The following is a 20,251-nucleotide window of genomic DNA, read 5'->3' as shown; positions in this document are numbered from 1 at the left end:
AGTTGTTCCCTGCATCCAGTTCTTTTGTGACTTCATCATAGTATCCAATCAAATTAGTCAGGCAAGACTTTCCCTTAACAAAACCATGCTGTGTCCGAGCTATAACTGAAGTCTTATCTAGATGATCCTGCAGTGCTTCTTTAACCAGTGCCTCCATAATTTTCCTGGAACAGAAGTTAAACTCACAGGTCTATAATTACTTGCGTCAGCCTTTGATCCTCCTTTGTGAATTGGGGTGACATTTGCACATCTCCAGTCTATGGGTACCTCCTCTGAGTGAAAGGAAGCTATCATAATTATGGCTAAGGGTTTGCTTACTTCCTTAGCTGCCTCCTTTAATATAACTGGATAGATCCCATCCACCCCAGGTGCCTTTTTTATGTTTATCCTCAACAATTTCCCCTCCACTTTCCTCTCAGTTATTACAAAATCATCTAGCTCATTGCCAGAGTTTACTTCACCTCTGGTATTCCCCTTCCTGAATAACTCCTCATGTGTTAATGTAGATGCAAAATACTCGTTTAGTTTGTTAGCCACGTGAGCAGGATGGACCAATCTGATTCATCCATTTCCTTCTAGAGTTTACATAGGTAAAGAACTCTTTCCTGTTATTCTTTGCATCCTTTGTTAAGGATTTCTCGTAATCCGCCTTTGCCTGCCTAATCTCTTTTGTAACTTGGTTACAGACCACCTTATATCTATCATAGGCTTCCATGTCACCCATTAATTTATACGTATCCCATGCATTTTTCTTCTGCCATATGTCTCATTAGTTCATCTGACATCCATTTAGGCCTAAACCTTGAACAATATTTCTTAGGTGGTATGTAAAGCCTAGTAGCTTCCAAGATAAGTTCTTTGAATGCTTCCCATTTTGAATTTGCTGTTGGTAACATCATCAGTTCGTCCCATTGTGTAGAATTTAAATACTGTCTCACACCATCGTAGTCACCTTTACGAAAGCAAAAACCCTTCCCTTTACCCCTGATGGTAGTTACCTCTTTGAGTAAATCCCACTTCAGCACACTGTGATCACTAGGTGACAGTGATCACTGCCATCTAGTGGTTCCTTTATCTGCAGATTCTTAATTCATGAAGAATCACTACTGATAATCAGATCAAGAGTATTACTTCCTCTAGTTGCCTCTCGAACATGCTGATGTAGAACACAATCATCCAATAAATCCACAAAAGCCTTGCTAGTGTGTGTGTGTGTGTGACCAACCCACAAATTGCAGTCTATATATGGGAAATTAAAATCCCCCATTATAAGACTCTCTGATTTTCTGACCCACTCTATTTCCCTGTACAGTTTCTTATTACACTCATCAGAGTCATTAGGCCTATAACATACTCCTACTCTCAATTTTGATCTCCCAATGCTTATGTCATTCCAAACTGACTCGACACTGCACTGCCAGCGATGTTGACTGGCTTCACTTCCTTGGATTTTGTGTTTCTTAACTAATAGCATAATCCGTCCTCCCTTAATATCCTGTTTATCCTTTCTGTACACATTGTACTCCTCAAATTCCAGTTCTGCATTCCTTATATCTGTGTGATTCCATGTGTCTGATATCCCAACAATATCTGCCTTTGATGTTTTGAGCAATACCTCAAAGTCATCAAATTTATTTACCAAACTCCTAGTATTGGTGTACACGCAAGTATAAATGCACCTGTTCTTATTCTTAGTTACCCTAACACAATCCATGTGTTTACTTGTACCGCAATTACTTCCAGCAGTCTCTGAAATATCCTGCATCTTGTTTTCCAGGTTGCTGCTCATTCAAATAGAAGCAGTGCAAGAATCACTTTCACCTCTGCCAGTGGCTACTGTTAATCTATTAGTCCCCGTATCCCGCCATTCTAGCAGTTTTTTGACCCACCTAACACTGCCTTGATAGCATCAGCAAATATTCTTGTACCCTTTCTATTTAAGTATATCCCATCTCTGTAGAAGCAGTCTCTCCTGTTAAGAAGTACACACCAGGCTGAAAAAATTCTACTCCTTGAGCCTTACACAATCTTTCCAGGGCCGAATTGATCGAGAAGGCTCTCATGATATACTCCCTCCTATTGTGTCTTGGCAGTATTGCAGACACTTTCAAATTCAACCCTAATTCACGGCTTTTTTTCAACAGTGACCTGTACTTGTTAAGTAATTGTGCCGGTTTCCTACTCTTAATGTCATTAGTGCCAACGTGTACAACTATATCACCTTTTGTGCCCTTAAAAGATGATATCCACTCTACAACGTTATCAACCTTTGCCCCTGGCAGACATACCCTGGTCCTGTTGCACCTATCATTTTTACAAAGCATGTTCCTCATTTCCCTGACAATAGAATCACCAACAACTAGTAGTTAGCGACTGCAATAGCATCATTTAGGAAGTAATGCAATTCGGATCATTTCCGTTTCACATTTTCACTAACAGGCCGAACACCGAATGTCGGAACGAAATTTAGTAGGTTCCACCAAAGATGTTTTCACATCAAGAATCAATGTTAGTGAATTAGTGTAATTTAATTACATCATTACTGGAAATTACATAATTTGTGTCATTTTTGCGTCACATTTTTGTGACCAATTGGTTTTACTTTAAGTCCGAAATTTAGTAGGTGTTGCCAAAGATGTTTTAACATCAAAATAATAAAAACTATGATCATTCTTTATTTGAACACCCCTGGTAATATTCACATTATTCAGAGAGTTTTAGGAGAATAAGATGTGTGAAAATGTATACCATAGGCTGAAAGCATATATACAAAACAAATGTAGAAAAACAACATAATTTAGTTCCCCCCCCCTGCAAAAAATCTCACCTAATTTGTTCAGATCTAATGAGGAACTCCGGGCATGATTGTGTTTTGGTCTAGGTGGTGGGGGTGGTGGTGGCTCTTTTTTTGGTCCTTGGGGTACTGAGAGAGATCCTTGTAAAGTGGCACTATTGCTGGGTCCTGAGAAGGAACTAAAGATGCAACATAAGATTAGGGATGAAATGAAGTTTGGAAACCTAATTAACATTATAAAAAATCAGAACAAAATGCTAAGAAAAAACAAAATAGAACAAACAAAAAATCAAAGTATCACTTTTATTTCTTGTGCAAATTTTTGATTCAGAACATGATTTCGCATTCAGCATTTAATATTCTAGTGAGCACCCTAATGTATTGGCTTCACCAAACAATTGAAATGCTTAAAAATTTTAAATAACCATTATAATTACTTGAATGTAAATTTCTACATTTGACTGCTATTTATAAATTCACCTGCATCATTAATTATTTTTTAATTCTTTACAAATTCAGACACACACACCATAATATGTGTATGAACTGTGCCACATGCTTGCTCCAATGTTAATTTTCTGTTGAGCTTTGGTTTTGCATTAGCTTGGCTTTATGTTGTTGAATGTTGGAAGTGAAGTGGGTAGTCAGGAAATAAGTTTTTTAGATAACAAGATTACTGTTTACCAAATATATAATTTCTTATTATTATATATATAGTGACAGAGAATCAGGATTTTAAATTGTTTTAACATTTTAAAATCTTGTATTTTATCAACTAATTCTTTGCCTTTATCCCAATCCTATTAAATGTATATTTAAACTGTGTGTGAATGCTAGAGGCTTAAAGAAGCAAATATATTTAGAAAAATAGGATAAAATTTTAGAGATCTCATATAGCCTTTAAAGTTAGTCATATCATACCAAATGATGTCATGATGGTGGAACTGCTGGAGGTGATTCTTCGGTGAGTTAAAGCCATTCTGCTTCACTTGTCATATACAGGGTGTCTCAAAAATATTGGTACAAACGTTTAAGGGAGGTAGGTAACATCTAAAGGAATGTGAATCGCATAGGAACCCATAACCGGAAACGTCAAGGGAAAGTAGTAGCAGAGGCACAAGAAGCAGAAATGACACAAGACAGTAATTAGTGGCAAACACTTATTTGACATAATATTAAAAATGGAGTACGACATGGATGCATTTCATGATATTACAACAGATGCTCAAAGGTTCCACCATGAGACGCGATGCAAGAGTGACACCGACGCAGCATGGATTGGCGGATACGGTCGAACACACCTGGAATTTCTTTGACAGTAGCAGCAACACAGACGAGTCTTGCCACGAGATCCATTTCCGTCTCCACAGGTGATTCATACACGACAGATTTGAGGACCCAAACAGAACGAAATCAAGGCTCGATAAATCAAGTGAGCGTGGGGGCCAGGCAACGGGTTCACCCTAGTCAATCCATCGACGCCCAAAACGTCTCTTCAAATGGTCATGAACACATCTTCCATAATGTGCAGGCGCCCCTTCATGTTGAAACCAAATGTTACATCTCACATTTGCTGGAAAATCGTCAAGTAACCCTGGTAGAACTTGTTCAAGAAAGATCTGATATTTAGCAGAATTCATGCGGGATGGTAACAGGTATGGGCCGACTAAGCAGTTACCGAACATACGCCGACTGGGCTAGTCAGGTGGGTAAAGTGCCTGCCTGACAACCCAAAGGTCGCAGGTGCGAATCCCGCCTCAGGCTTGGATCACAGTATAATGCAAAAACCTTGGGAGGTGCATTATGGCCACAGAAGCTGATGAGCCAACAACAAAAAAAAAAAAAAAAAAACCATCGAACATTTATTGCAAAGTGATGTTGTGCCGCATGGGAGCGTACACCGCTTGGACCCTCTGCTAATCCATACACTAGGTGCATGTCTGCCAGCTTACAGTTCGTATATCGATGCATGCTCTTCGTGCGGCAACTGCTTGAATGAGTACACCAGAAATTTTCCCTCTCGCGAACTGATAAACAGCGCCGTGTACCAACTTATGGTGACGTTTCCTATGCGACTCACATTCCTTTAGAGGTTACCTACCTCACCTAAACGCTTGTACCAATATTTTTGAGACACCCTGTATACATTAAAAATACCGATTAAGCCAACCCACCATCCAAGCTGTAATTTTTATGTGGTTTATGACTCATTTCAATTCTAACTTTAGCTGTGTTTAAAACATTTTAACAACTAAAAGAAATTTCAAAATTTTAACACAACTCAATTTTCGGAGAGCACTCATGCCAAATGGTAGTAGTCACGAGGAATTAGAATTTGGACAATCATTGCACATCCCATCCATCCCTGCCATTAGGAGGCAAGCTCTACTATCTAACTTCAATTGTGCTCTCCTTTTAACCAGAGAAACGACAAAATTGTTAAAGGAAGTAAATTTTCTAAGAACATGCTCCAGAGGAACTGTTGTTCCTATTCTCCTAAAGACAATTCTAGTTGACTCCTAATGTCAACATAGTTATTACATTGAAACATATGAGCTGATGTCTCCTTTTCTCCACAAGTACTATTTTCACTATCTACTAGGCCTAGCTGGAAAAACCTCTTTGTCAATCCCTGTTATTAGAAAGGCCGCATTTACCCTGAACTGCTGTCAGGGCTTCTTTCTCACCTCCAAGATGTCTACTTGGAGGTGAGAAAATTGTTGAAGTTAAACATAAGAGAGGCACCTGGGGTGGATGGGATCTATCCAGTTATATTACAGGAGGCAGCAAAGGAAGTAAGCAAACCCTTAGCTATAATTATGAGAGCATCCTTGGACTCAGGGGAGGTCCCCACGGACTGGAGATGTGCAAATGTATCCCCAATTCACAAAGGAGGATCAAAGGGAGACAGGTAATTACAGACTTGTTAGTTTAACTTCGGTTCCAGGAAAATTAATGGAGGCACTGGTTAAAGAAGCACTGCAGGATCATCTAGACAAGAATTCAGTTATAGCTCAGACACAGCATGGTTTTGTTAAAGGCAGGTCTTGTCTGACCAATTTGATTGGATATTATGATGTGGTTACAAAGGAACTGGATGCAAAAAATAATTTTGATATCATGTACTTGGATTTCAGGAAAGCTTTTGAGCACTGTTCACTATTGCACAAATTGGAGCAGAGTTGACTATTGTACAAATTGGAGCGTATCCTTAATGGTATTAAGGATAAGTTGCTACAATGGATAAAAGGATGGTTGAGTGGGAGAAGACAGAGGGTGGTAATCAATGGGTGCTGCTCTTCGTGGACTAATGTTATTATTGGAGACCCACAAGGTTCTGTCTTGGGTCCACTGTTGTTTTGTATATTTATCAATGATATTGATGAAGGTATATCAGGCTTAGTGTCGAAATTTGCAGATGATACAAAGGTTGGCAGGGTTGTTAATGACAGTAATGGCAGTGTGCTACTGCAACAGGATCTAGAAAATTTGGGCAGATGGGCTGAGAAGTGGCAACTAAGTTTAACCTTGACAAATGCAAAGTACTGCATATAGGTAGAAGTAACCCCAGAGAAACGTACCAACTGTGTGGTACTACACTTAAGGTGGTAGAAAATGAAAAAGACCTGGGAGTAATTGTGCAGTCAGATATGAAGTTTTCTGAGCAATGCAGACAGGCTGCCAGGGCAGGTCATGGGGTTTTGTCAATGATATATAGGAATTTTGCTAGCAGGGAAAAGGAGGTGATTGTGTCTCTCTGTATAAGGCAATGGTCAGGCCATGCCTTGAGTACTGCGTGGAGGTCTCATTTTAGGAAGGATGTAGATTTGCTTGAGCATGTACAGAAAAGGGCAACAAGATTGGTGAGGGGAATGAAGGGACCCTCTTACCAAGAGAGGCTTAAGTTTTGCAAATTGCAATGGCTGGAGATTAGGCACCTGCACGGTGATCTGATTGATGTGTATAAGACATTGAATGGTTGAGCATGCTGAATTCTGAAGGAATTCTTCCACTTGTTCAGATTACAAACCTAAGGGGGCATAAATTCAAATTAAGGAAAGACAGATGTAGAATAGATGTTTGGAAATTTGCCTTTAGCCAGTGGGTGGTTAATTGCTGGAACAAACTTCCATCTGTCGTTGTGGAAGTTGATAGGTTAAATCAATTTAAGGAGGAACTGGACAAACATTTAGAGGGAATGGTTGTGTGAATTTTTTTTTTTTTTTTTTTGGCTGATGCTGCATAAGCTCATACACTTGCTTTCTTGCACCACATGCCACTACTACTATTACTCGGGGTGAGAACAAGTACGTTACTCACCCCATCTCCAAGATCTCCCATCTCCTTTGCCAGACCTGTACCAATTCATTCAGAATTCTTTTCTTCTCTTTCTTGACATCTTGTCTTGTATACAGCCTTTCTTGATCTGGACATGAACTTACATTCAAAATTGACCTTCTCAAATTATTTCTAGCGCAATACAACAGTGCTGATAAAATTATTTGCAGATCTGCCCGAGAGTACTTGTAATTCATTTGTCGAAATTGTTCGGCACACTCTAGTAATGAATAAGAGAGCGAATCTTTGACCTTGCATAATATACTTTTTGACTACAGAATTTGTCATTCTGTGAAGCCAAGCTATAGAGGTATAGGAAATGATGGAGACATAGGCCATCAGACAGTAAATTCAATGCTTGGCTCTTTATACCCCAATTAATCCTTATCACTCTCTTAAACTTAGCATGTAGTGTCAGAATTTTTCCTTTTAGATACTTGGCATATGCTATTAAGTTGATTCACTCTCCTATACTCACACCTAGGTACGTGACAACAGCTTTATATCTTATGGACATTCCTAAAGCCCTCACTACTGGAGGCCTATTCCATACTTAAGTGCCCCTACAGCAATATTTGCACCGTCTTGATCTCTGAAATCTGTAATCTATGTACTTGAGCACATTCCAGCAAATCTACTAGTACTTGTGCAGCACAGTCTTCAATCTGTGATCGTGCATTGCCATAAACCAATATTAGCATGTCATCGGCATATGCTATCATATCAGCTCCAACACAATTTTGTTTCAAAAACTCATCTAGTGTAATGCACCAAGCATGAGGACCAATCAGATCCCCGAGGACAACCTCTAACTACATTTCTCACAATTTCTGTATACACCGTTCTAACAATAACTTTCATCTTACAAATATACTGCTTAAATACAGAAAACAGATCATTTGAGCATTCGGTAACCTTTATTCTGAATAGGATCCCCTCCCACCATAATCTGTCGAATGCACCATGAAAGTCAACAAATATACCTAGAACATACTGCCCCTCATACTCTTGCATATACTTAACCAGCTGGTAAATGGCATCCTCTGTGGACTTTCCCTTCTTAGAATCAAACTGGTTATCAGAGGACATATGTTTCTCCATATATGTAATTATTACACTGCTAATGCATAGCCATTCATGTCTTCTCCATTACTGACAGTAAAGCAATTGGATGGTTCACTTGGGTTCTTGTCAGGACTTTTGACAATCAATCTCAATAGTGCCGTTCTCCAAACCAGGGGAAAGGAACACTGTTCCAGACACTTATTATACATTTGTATTAGGACATCAGATCTCAACTGAAAAGCCCTCTTTATTACCTTAACCTCTATTAAGTCAAGGCCTGGCGATTGGTCTTCCGTTTCCTGTGCAATCATCTCTGAGACCTCAGTATATGAGAATGGTTGTTCTTCGTGCCGGGACTGATATGAAGCATTGCCTCTGACAATGCTTTACTGCACTTCACTATACAGGCAGTTCCCGCTTTATGAGTTTTTTTTTTTTTTCCCCCCTAGTATCAAGTATCAAAAATATGAACATTAATTGCAAAAAACGAATGTTAAACATCCATAAATATCGCATTTCAAACCACGCGTGCGCGTAGCTATACAATATAGTGTACCCGGCTTTATGATATTAATCCGTTTCAGAGACCCCATCGTATTGTGAAAATATCGTAATGTGAACCCAATAACACATTGTTTTTTGGGTTAGTCATTCCAAGACCTTGGAAGTTGAAATTTTCACTCTATAACTAAGCTATTTATCTCTCTATAAGGTCATTTTTATAATGTAAATTGTATTAGTTACCAATTCAAATCATTAAAACACACAACACTTTCATCGTTATCATATGTTCTATTATAAGAATCAATTTTGAACACCTTTGTGATATTTTTCTAAAGTACATTTCTCAAGGTCATTGCCATAAAACAATAAAAACAATTTACACTTTTCGGTTTATTGGGCTTTTCTGTTAGTCACTTAATGCAATCCATTATAAATGGGTAGTAAACTCGATGTTATTGCATTTGTGAAAATACCAATAGCTGGAATTGTGTGGGTTTTAACCTTATTATGGTGAAATGTGTTTCCTCTTCATTGCAATCTTCAATCATACAAAAAACATAAATAAATTTTCAGAATCTTCACTTCATTCCTTTTTCTTAAGCTCTGTAAACTTGTTACTCCGCACAAATCGTGTTAGTTGTAATCTCACTTGCACATATCATGTTAGTTAGTTGCAATTTGTGCGTGCAGTTAAAAAAATGCATATGCATCCTATTGTGAAATTTATAAAGAGAGGAGATTATCTTGTAAACCAATGGTTCTTGTAGCATTTCTAAAGAAGACGACTCCTTGTGCAACAAACCAACAACGAGTGATCAACGAGTGTGCATTTAGTCGATGATGAAGAATAAACATTCTTTAACATTTGTAAGTCATAAACAATTTCTTTAAATTATAATTTGCTTGATTTCAGGCTATGTTTTAATTTCTTTGGATAAATCAATCATTGTTTAAACATAAACTAATTTCATTGTTGAGAACGTAACCCCTGTTTTTAACATTGTCTATGGGACATAAATTCCCGCTTTACCAGTTTTCGCTAGGAATGAATTAACTCGTAAAGTTGGGAACTACCTGTACTCACTCATTTCAGAATTCGGAAACAGCTTACTCATGACTATGTGTGTAGATACATGCCAGTTTAATGTCTGAACATTTCTGTTACTCACAGGATAACAAACTTCATTAAAACTAACTTTATCAGTCACTAACTTAAAAATAGAACACCATGGGTCTCTCGATTCTTTTTCTTTGATATACTGCTTCCATGAGGCTACCTTTGGCACACAAATTGCTCTAACGAACTCTTTTCATAATCTCCAATACTCCGAACTATATACATCTCTCATTATTACATCACTGACATGACGATAAAACTGAAACTGTTTCCTAACAGTCCTCAATTCACATCTCTGTAAATTTAAACCATTACTCCACCAATATATAGGTCTTCTCCTAAATTTCTTCCTTTGTATAATACCCCTAGAGGCAGTGTACAAAATACTTGGAACTTTTTCTATATGTTGAACATCACTCAATGTTCACATTGAGTGATGGGCACAAAGGCCAAGTCAAATCTAACCCAATTTGCAGTCGATATTTCTCAACTAGTGATCCACTAGTTGAGAAATCCTCAACTAGTGATCACATTCATAGTAGGATAGAAAACCTTCCAGTTTCTTATCCTACTATGAATTGCAACTGTGCACATTGTAAAGTCAATAAAAGTCTCTCCATGCGTAGTGCAATATATAGGCTGATGTCCCTGCACATTCAACATTTCCAACCCTGAAGCAGAAAGGGAGTCTTCAAGAATTTCACCTCTGTCATTAGTCTCCCTACTGCCCCAATGCATGGAATTTGAATTAGAATCAAGAGCTATAATAATATTATTAGGCAACAACAATTTACTAATTCTTTCCAATTGATTCACATATGACTAGATTTCCTCTGAGGGGAGAAAATACATCGAGACAAAGTATACTTTCCCATCGCTACCTATTATTTCCCAACATACTCTATTCTCATTTGATAAATGAGTCAGCTTGGTAACCACCAAACTTATATTTCTTATCAGTATGGCTGCTTTCAGAAGTTCTCCATCAGAGACACTCCGATAACTTCTGGGATAACCTCTTATACTACCCGCTACCTGATAAGTTTCCTGAACCAAAGCCTAAATCAATATCTCGTCAGTCTTGTCAAATTGGTCAGTCTTGCCTGACCAATTTGATTGGATACAATGTTGCAGTCACAAAAGAACCGGATGCAGGGAATATCTTTGATATTATATACTTGGATCTTAGAAAAGTTTTTGATACTGTTGCACATGGAAGACTGCTGCACAAATTAGAGCAGTGTGGCATTGTAGGCAAATTGCTGCTATGGATAAAGGGGTGGTTGAGGGGGAGAAGACAGAGAGTGGTAATCAATGGACACTGCTCATCGTGGACTAATCTTATTAGTGGAGTTCCTCAGGGTTCAGTGTTGGGTCCATTATTGTTTTCTGTATTTATAAATAATATTGATGATGGTATATCAAGCTTAATGTCCAAGTTTGCAGATGATACAAAGGTTGTTAAGGACACTACTGACGCTATGCTGCTGCTGCAACAGGATCTGGAAAGGTTGAGCAATGGGCCGAGAAGTGGCAAATGAAGTTTAACATTGACAAATGTAAAGTACTACATATGGGAAACAGCAACCCCAGGGCAACGTAGCAACTCTGTGGTACTACACTGACAGTGGTAGAGAATGGAAAGGACCTGGGGATAATTGTGCAGGCAGATATGAAGTTCTCTGAGCAGTGCAGATGGGCTGCAAGAGTAGCTCATGGTATCTTATCAATGATATACAGGAATTTTTCTAGCAGGGATAAGGAGGTGATTTGATTATTCCTTTGTATAGGGTAATGGTCAGGCCACACCTTGAGTACTGTATACAGGTCTGGAGGCCTCATTTCAAGAAGGATGTAGAGCTGCTGGAACGAGTACAGAGAAGAGCAACAAGATTAGTGAATGGAACAAAGGGTTGCTCTTACGAAGAAAGTCTTAAGTTTTGAAAATTACAGTGTCTGGAGACTAGGCACCGGCGAGGTGATCTGAAAGAGGTGTACAAAGCCTTGAATGGTTTGAGCATGCTCAATGCTGATGGGATTCTGCCTCTTGCTCAGAATAATCACCTGGGAGGGCATAAATTCCAATTGAGGAAAGACAGATGTAGGATAGATGTGCGGAAATTTGCCTTTGGCCAGCGGGTAGTTGGTTGGTGGAACAGACTTCCATCCCTTGTTGTTGAAATGGATAGTCTAAATAAATTTAAGGCTCAGCTGGACAGATATTTCAAACGAACGGAGGGGTGAAGTGGAAGTTTTTTTTTTTTTTTTGGCTGATGCTGCATAAGCTTGCTTTCTTGCATCATATGCTTCTACTAATGCTAATCTCTTTGCTCCATTTCATATGCCACTCGCAAAACTACACCTTTCGCTCTTTGTGCATTTATCTGGACAATGGACAATTTTTCAGCCATAACTAATCTTTTGTTTATATAACTCTAGTGCTCTTATATATTCTTGACATTTTCTATCCACCACTGCATGGTTCATTGACTTATTCCTCAACTTATAATTATTGCAATTCGGATTTTAATTTTTATATGCAGTCTTTGTAGGAGTGTCCATAATTTAAGCATTTATAGCACTGCATTACTGAGTAGATTTCTCGAAACTTATCCATCCAAAAAGTGTAAAGTTTCTCCTTTTTTCTTATTACATCCCATACTTTTGACTTAATCTCCAGCACCCATTTCATCACATCACTATTCTTAGAGCTATTTATTGACACTACCTCAATATTCTCATTAAACACTTTTTTGAATACTTCATACTCTTTACAGTTTTTCACCCATAGTTGATTCAAGAATTCTTCCTACTGCGTGTCCTTTTCAATCTCATAGATCACAATCCTGGGATAAATTGTTCTTGGCATGCTAAACTATAGTAAAAACTGTTGAATATGGGTACAACCTCTAATCTTGTTAATGTCATCATTCACCTCCGCCTCCACCAGGACACTGTAATCCCTGATAGCCCTAATATTCTTCACTTTCACTTCCTTTAACAATGGTCTTACTTCTTTTAGGACTTCTCTCTTCACTAGTTTTAAACTTTTCATCAGCAGCTTTGATCAGGACAACCTTTGGACCCTTCTTCATTTCCTCAGGTTTTTCTTGCACTACATTGCACTGCACTAACATATGTAACTACATCTTGAGATTTTTCTTCCAATCTTTGCTTTAATAACAGATTTTTAACAGGTTTCTAACACATTCCACAAATCTAGGATTATCCGCATTGTGGCAGCTGGAACTTTGCTGTTTATATCGAATAAATATGCCTTCATCCTACTAATTTCCTTTATATGTTCAAATTCTTGGTACTTTGATCTTCCTTTGCTATGGTCAGTCCTTTTCCTTTTTATTGTTCCTTCTGAACTCTTGTTGCCAGATCGATCCTTCTTGGCACTATTTCTAGCTCTTGACTTTCGTTTCTTGGATTTAGAGGTTTACGAGCCCTCAGGCAGGACAGAGAGAGAGAGAGAGAGAGAGAGAGAGAGAGAGAGAGAGAGAGAGAGAGAGAGAGAGAGAGAGAGAGAGAGATGATAACCTAAGAACTTGAGGTGGATCTCTGCAAAGTTCTTCTGGAAAACACCTCAATTTCTGTTAAGTCACGTATCTCTGATAGAATCTCCCTGTTAATTTCCTCTCACTCGTCATCGTCGTTGGTGGCATCTGAGGTTGCTTCTCATAACTTATAGTTTCTTCAGGTTCTCTACTCACTGAACCTGCCATCTCCATATACAATATAAGTATAAATAAAACAATAAATACTTTATACAACTAAAAGCTGTATTCCAATACAATGGGGAAACAGCTAACTATTTACAAAATTTACAATACAGACACAAAGGATCGAGAGCCCTCCACAGCTTACTTTGAATGGACACTAAAATGTTTTGAAAATCTATCTGAAACCACTAACCCCCCCCCACTCAAGTTTAATGGGTGAGGGTCCCAGGAGCTAAAAACTTGAGGACATGGAAATTGGGTTAATGAATCTGATCCACTGCTCTCACTACTTCTCAGTACCCATTTAGCCAGTCACCCCTGACCGCCCACCCCAGACTACGAGGAAGTAAGGCAGCTAACCGTTCAGCCGATTAGTGCAAACTCGTGCAACAAAATTAGTAAGTGAAACAGAAATGTGAACAATCAACAATATCACACATCAAATTTTTGTCAATTCACTAACCAAAGATCAGCGCCACCCCAGATTAGCCCCTGGGGCTCACTTGTCATATACAGGCAGTTCTCACTTTACGAGCTTTCGCTTTATGAGTTCCCGGGTTTACGAGTTTTTTTCCCCCGAAGTGCCAAGTATCAACAAAATCAAAAATATGACATTAATTGCAAAAAATTAATGTTAAACATTCATAAATACCGCATTACAAATCACGTGCGTAGCCATACAATACAATACAATGTACCCCGCTTTATGATATTAATTAGTTCCAGAGACACCATTGGATCGTTAAAATATCTTACTGTGAACCCAATAACACATTGTTTTTTGGTAATTTGTTTCAAGATCTCGGAAGTTGAAATTTTCGCTGTATAACTAAGATATTTATCTCTCTAAAATGTAATTTTTAAAGTCACGAGCATCACCATAAGGCCAAATAAAAGGTTGTGAGCATGGTTTGTAAATTGTATTAGTTACCAATTGAAATCATTAAAATGCACTACACTTTTATTGTTATCATATGTTCTATTATAAGAATCAATTTTAAATGCCTTTGTGATATTTTTCTAAAGCACATTTCTGCAGGTCACGACCATAAAACAATAAAAACAATTTGCACTTCTGGTTTATTGGGCTTTTCTGTTACTTCAAGCAATTAAAATGGGTAGTAAACTCGATCTTCTTGCATTTGCGAAAATACCGATAGCTGGAATTTTTTTTTTTTTTTACGTTATTATGGTGAAATGTGTTTCCCCTTTTTTGAAATCTTCAATCATATAAAAAACATAAATAAATTTTCAGAATCTTGTCTTCATTTCTTTTTTTTAAGCTTTGTAAACTTGTTACTACACACGAATCGTGTTAGTTGCAATTTGTGTGTGCCGTTAAAAAATGCTTATGCATTGCAATCGTGAAATTTATAATTAAAAGAGAAGATTATCTTGGAAACAAATGCCTTGAAGCATTTCTGAAGAAGACGACTCCTTGTGCAACAAACCAACGAGTGCCGAGCCAATAATGAGTGATCAAAGAGTGTGCATTTAGTCAATGATGATGAAGAATAAACATTCTTTAACATCTGTAAGTCGTAAATAATTTCTCTATTATTATAATTTGCTTGATTTTACAGGCTAAGTTTTTATTTCAATGGATAAGTCAATCATTGTTTAAACATAAACTAATTAGCTAACTAATTTCATTATTGAGAACATAACCCCTATTTTTAACCTTAGGGTGGGAAATAAATTCCCACTTTACGAGTGCGCACTATGGACGAATTAACTGGTAAAGTCAAGAACTACCTATATATATGCCAAGCTTTCGATACCTGATTGAAAGTAATTTCTTTGTACAAGATGTTGGGAGTGTGAGGAACTAAATTCAAAATTTAGCTGTCAGTGATTGAGTCTCTGAGGAAGCAAGTTAATGTCCTGCAGCAAATTCAATTCAAGGTTTTTTCAGATACTGATGTTCTGAGGTTATGATGTTGGGTGACATTCTCCCTAATCTGCCTCAGGAAATGGATTAACCAGTACAAGATGCTTTGGTTCCACAGAAGATAGACATAACTGGGGACTGAATCATAAGAGAAATGGGGAACACATTCTGTAAGAAAGAGAGATGGTATGGAACCACAGTACTATGGAGCAAAAATTTATGATGTAGCAAACAATTTATCAGTAGTATTGGGATCAGTGGGTGCATGGTAACATGCAGGGACTAATAATTTAAAACTTAAATGAACTGATGAACTGTTTAAGAAATATAAGGTAATATTTAAAAAATGTTGTGAGATGGGGTAAAATGATCACATGTTTGCAAATATTTCCCAAAAACATGAGAGGACACACTTCATGATGAAAGTGTCATGGAATTATGCTAGTACTTACAGGAAACAATTGCAAGGCTTACGGGGTAAATTTTTTTCAGCATGGTTGTCTTTAGACTTTATTTTGCAAAGACAGTATTCATGTAAATAGAGGAGGTGCAAGGTTTTTTCCTAATATCACAGAGGAGGAATGAAGGGTTAAGGGGAACTGCTGGTTTGGGGAGGGGTTATGGAAGCTGCCACTCAAGTCAGGTCAACGGCATGGGGCAAAATTAAATTTGCTCCCCTCCATAAATCCACTAGCTATCTAGGACTACATGTAAAAACACTTTTAAGTGACTATAAGGGATGTATCACGGCAATCAAAAGTAATAAAATACAAAACTTAATCTGTCTATACAGTAACACAGTCACATGATGCTACTTAGCAGTACAAGATGTACGATTTTATTTCGGTAAATACCATGCATTCAGGAAAGACAGAGGGGGAAGGAGTAATAATGCTTCTCATCAAAAACTGCCTCAAGGTAGCAAGAATATTGGTTAAACATGACTGTCTCATTATGGGGAACTTCAATTTCCCTCTTATAGACTGGATTGGGAATGGGAAATAACTATATAGTAACAATTTTTTTTCAAAAAACTGGATGAGTGCTACTTTTCCCAAAATGTCCCAGAGTGAGAACAAGAGGCACTAATATCCTAGAACTGGTTCTCACTATGGAATACAACTGTATTAAAAACTTAATACAGTTGCATTAATTGTTATTGATTTCCCCACTTAACTGTGGGGAAATCAATAACAGGTAATGACTGCAATATCATAAAACTGGTTGTATTTAAAGAAATCCGTCACCACTAAATACGGAGGATGCGGAAAGGTCAGGGAATGACCACCGCATATTCCCGGAGCAATATGGCCTTAGTTGCTAATGCTCCTAAAAAAAACCAAATAACAAATAACAAAATAACAAATATTTAAAGAAACGTTATGTGGTCAAAGGTTTACGATGGTTTCTTTTGTGAATTATCACAAAACAAACCAGGTTTCGAAACCAGGACAAAAACATCAAAAAAACTATAAAAAAATTACAAAAATGTGCAACTATAAAAAAATTACAAAAATGTGCAACTATAAATACTGGATAAGATGTAAAGAAATAGCACAGTCAATCAGAGATGAGAGCTATCCCCCATCTACCATCTAAGCCAATCAGGGATGAAGTGGCCAGAGATAAGAGGGGAGGAACACTCAGTTCGCTTGTTGGTGTACTATTGTTGGGCCACTATTCTACAGTGTCAATTTGTGAGTTTTAATTAAAAATTTTTGATTGAATTGATAAATTAAGAGCTGATATGTTTAATAACAGAAGTGCAGTAACGCCAAGTGAATGTGAAAATGTCCCTAAAAAGTCACCGCTGGCAAAAAAGATGGAGGTAATTTGTAGAATGGAAGATGGTCAGACACATCCTAATGTGTGTACAGAATCTGAAATTGCCTCCACCAGCTGTGAGTACCGTAATGAAAAATGCAGATGAAATAAAACGGTCAATGCAACATGCTACGACAGTAAGCACAAGGCAAGTGAGTTACAGCAGAAGTAAACTTTTAGAAAAAATGGAGAAATTATTGTCATTGTGGGTGGATGATTTAAATCAAAAAAACATTCTGTTGACTCAAGCTGTTATTACTGATAAGGCAAAATCAATTTTTGAAGTCCATAAGAAAAATAGAGGGTGGTGATGAGAAAATTTTAGGTAGCAAGTGATGGTTCATGTGATTTAAATCTCGAAGTGCCACTGTGTGAAATTAAGTGGTGAGGCAGCTGCAGCATTTCCTGAAGAGTTTTAAGCCATTGCAGAGGAGGGTAATTATTCTACTGATTTATTATTCTCCTTTTAATGTTGACAAGACTGGGCTTTATTGGAAGAAATTGTCTTCATGGGCAACCTTCATTGCTTATGAAGGGCAGTCTGCACCAGGTTTCAAGGCTGCAAAAGACAGACTGATGTTTCTGCTGGGAGCAAATGTCTATGAAACTTTAAAATTAAAACCACTATTGGTGTACCAATCACAGACACCACGTGCCCTCAAGGGCCTAAAAAAAAAGCCATGTTGCCGGCCTACTGGAAATGGACAGGTGACACAAGAAATCTCCTTGCAGAAATCCTTCTACACAAATCCTTCAAGAAATCCTCCCCACAAACTATTTTTGCCCTACTGTGCTCTGTTTTTGTGAAGAGAATGTTACCAGCCAAGGCTCTTCTTCTTGAGGACAATGCCCCTGGCCATCCTGCACACCTTGCTGAAGTTGGAACATCTCAGATCGTCAATGTTGTTTACACACCACCATACACAACTTCAGTTTTGCAACCAACTGGCCAGGGGGTAACAGCAACCTTTAAAGCCTATTACTTCTGCCAAATGGTGAGAGTTCTGGATAGGTCACACAAAACTATAAAGGATTACTGGTGCTCATTCGACACTTTTAAGGGCATTAATAATATCAACACAGCTTGGGAGGAAATGTCAGTGAACTGTTTGGTGTGTGGCGCAAACTTCATCCAGAATTTATGCACGACTTCACAGGATTAAAGCCAGTAGAGAACATTGTTGAACACTTTAGCAGGCTGATGCAAGAGGTGGGATTGGAAAAGGTTGCATTTGAAGATGTAACAGAACTGTTGGATAGCCATGGACAGCGGCTTTCCAATGAAGACTTGGAAGAATTGGCTAAAGAACTGAGGAAAAAGAAAGAAAAAAAAAAAATGAAGAGCCTCCTCTAAAATTTATGAATATAAGCAATCTACAGCGCATCATTTCAGCCATCAAGCCTCTCACTAATGAGCTCTATGAGAACAACCATGGCTAAGAGCAAAGTGCAAAAGTGAAAAGGTGCGTAATTGTTTCCATTAGCCCTTATTCTGATATTCTCAAATAAAGAAAGAGGAAATCTCGACAGTTGACACTGCATGCTTTCTTCCAAAAAGGTGAAGATCATCAACCAGGGATTTTATCAGAGAAGTAAAATCACTACATTACGCCAATGTCTAAAAAGATCAATGTAGGGGCCTTACACTGGTGCTTACAAAAACTTTTGGTCTGGGTTTCGAACATATGAAAGTAAATGAACAAAATGTAATTTTTTTTATTTAATTAAATTTAGTTTGGTTATTTTAGTATTAGTTGAGGCATATGGTGCAAGTAAGCAAGCCTATACAGCATCAGTCCAAGTAAAAAACACGCTTCCCATTTCACCCATCCGGTCAGTCCAAATGTTTGTCTAGTTCGGCCTCAAATTTATTTAGCATTTTAGCATTAGTAGAGGAATTTGATGCAAGAAAGCAAGCTTATGCAGCATCAGCCAAAAAAAAAAAAAAAAAAAACTCACTTCCACTTCACCCCTCTGTTTGTTCAAAATACCTGTCCAGCTGAGCCTTAAACTTATTTAGGCTATCAACCTCCACCACAAGGGATGTAAGTCTGTTCCACCAACCAACCACCAACCAACCACCCGCTGGCTAAAGGCAAATTTTCGCACGTCTATCCTACATCTGTCTTTCCTCAATTTGAATTTATGCCCTCTCAGGTGATTATTCTGAGCTAGAGGAAGAATCCCATCAGCATTGAGCATGCTCAAACCATTCAAGGCTTTATACACCTCTATCAGATCACCTCGCTGGTGTCTAGTCTCCAGACACTGTAATTTGCAAAACTTGAGCCTTTCTTCGTAAGAGCATCCCTTTGTTCCATTCACTAATCTTGTTGCCCTTCTCTGTACTCATTCCAGCAGCTCTATATCCTTCTTGAAATGAGGCCTCCAGACCTGTATACAGTACTCTAGGTGTGGCCTGACCATTGCCTTATACAATGGAATAATCACCTCCTTATCCCTGCTGGAAAAATTCCTGTATATCATTGACAATACTCCATGAGCTACTCTTGCAGCCCGTCTGCACTGCTCAGAGAACTTCATATCTGCCTGCACAACCACCCCCAAGTCCCTTTCATTCTCTACCACTGTCAGGTAGTACCACGGAGTTAATACGTTGCTCTGGTGTTGCTGTTTCCCATGTGTAGTACTTTACATTTGTCAACGTTAAACTTCATTTGCCACCTCTCAGCCCATCTGCTCAACCTTTCCAGATCCTGTTGCAGCAGCATAGTGTCAGTAGTGTCCTTGACAACCCTGCCAACCTTTGTATCTTCTGCAAACTTGGACATTAAGCTTGATATACCATCATCAATATCATTCATAAATACAGAAAACAATAATGGACCCAACACTGAGCCCTGAGAGACTCCACTAATAACATTAGTCCACGATGAGCAGTGTCCATTGATTACCACTCTCTGTCTTCTCCCCCTCAACCACCCCTTTATCCATAGCAGCAATTTGCCTCCAATGTCACACTGCTCCAA

General features: G+C 38.2%; 1 protein-coding gene across 7 annotated transcripts in view; it reads right to left on the bottom strand.

The window, feature by feature from the left end:
* LOC150088264 (ralBP1-associated Eps domain-containing protein 1-like) overlaps positions 1 to 20,251 on the bottom strand; it is a 791,977-nt gene that overhangs the window by 163,058 nt on the left and 608,668 nt on the right. For all 7 annotated transcript variants that reach the window (XM_090369416.1, XM_090369413.1, XM_090369418.1 and 4 more), the window contains one exon: positions 2,828 to 2,973. In XM_090369416.1, coding sequence (XP_090225542.1) covers positions 2,828 to 2,973 — 146 coding nt within the window. The remainder of the gene's footprint in view (positions 1 to 2,827; positions 2,974 to 20,251) is intronic.

Source organism: Mastigoproctus giganteus, chromosome 3 (assembly GCF_048544385.1).
Source record: "Mastigoproctus giganteus isolate SK-2022 chromosome 3, ASM4854438v1, whole genome shotgun sequence".
NCBI lineage: Eukaryota > Metazoa > Arthropoda > Arachnida > Uropygi > Thelyphonidae > Mastigoproctus > Mastigoproctus giganteus.
Note: the sequence above shows the minus strand (reverse complement) of the source record. Positions and strands in the feature narration are given on the sequence as shown.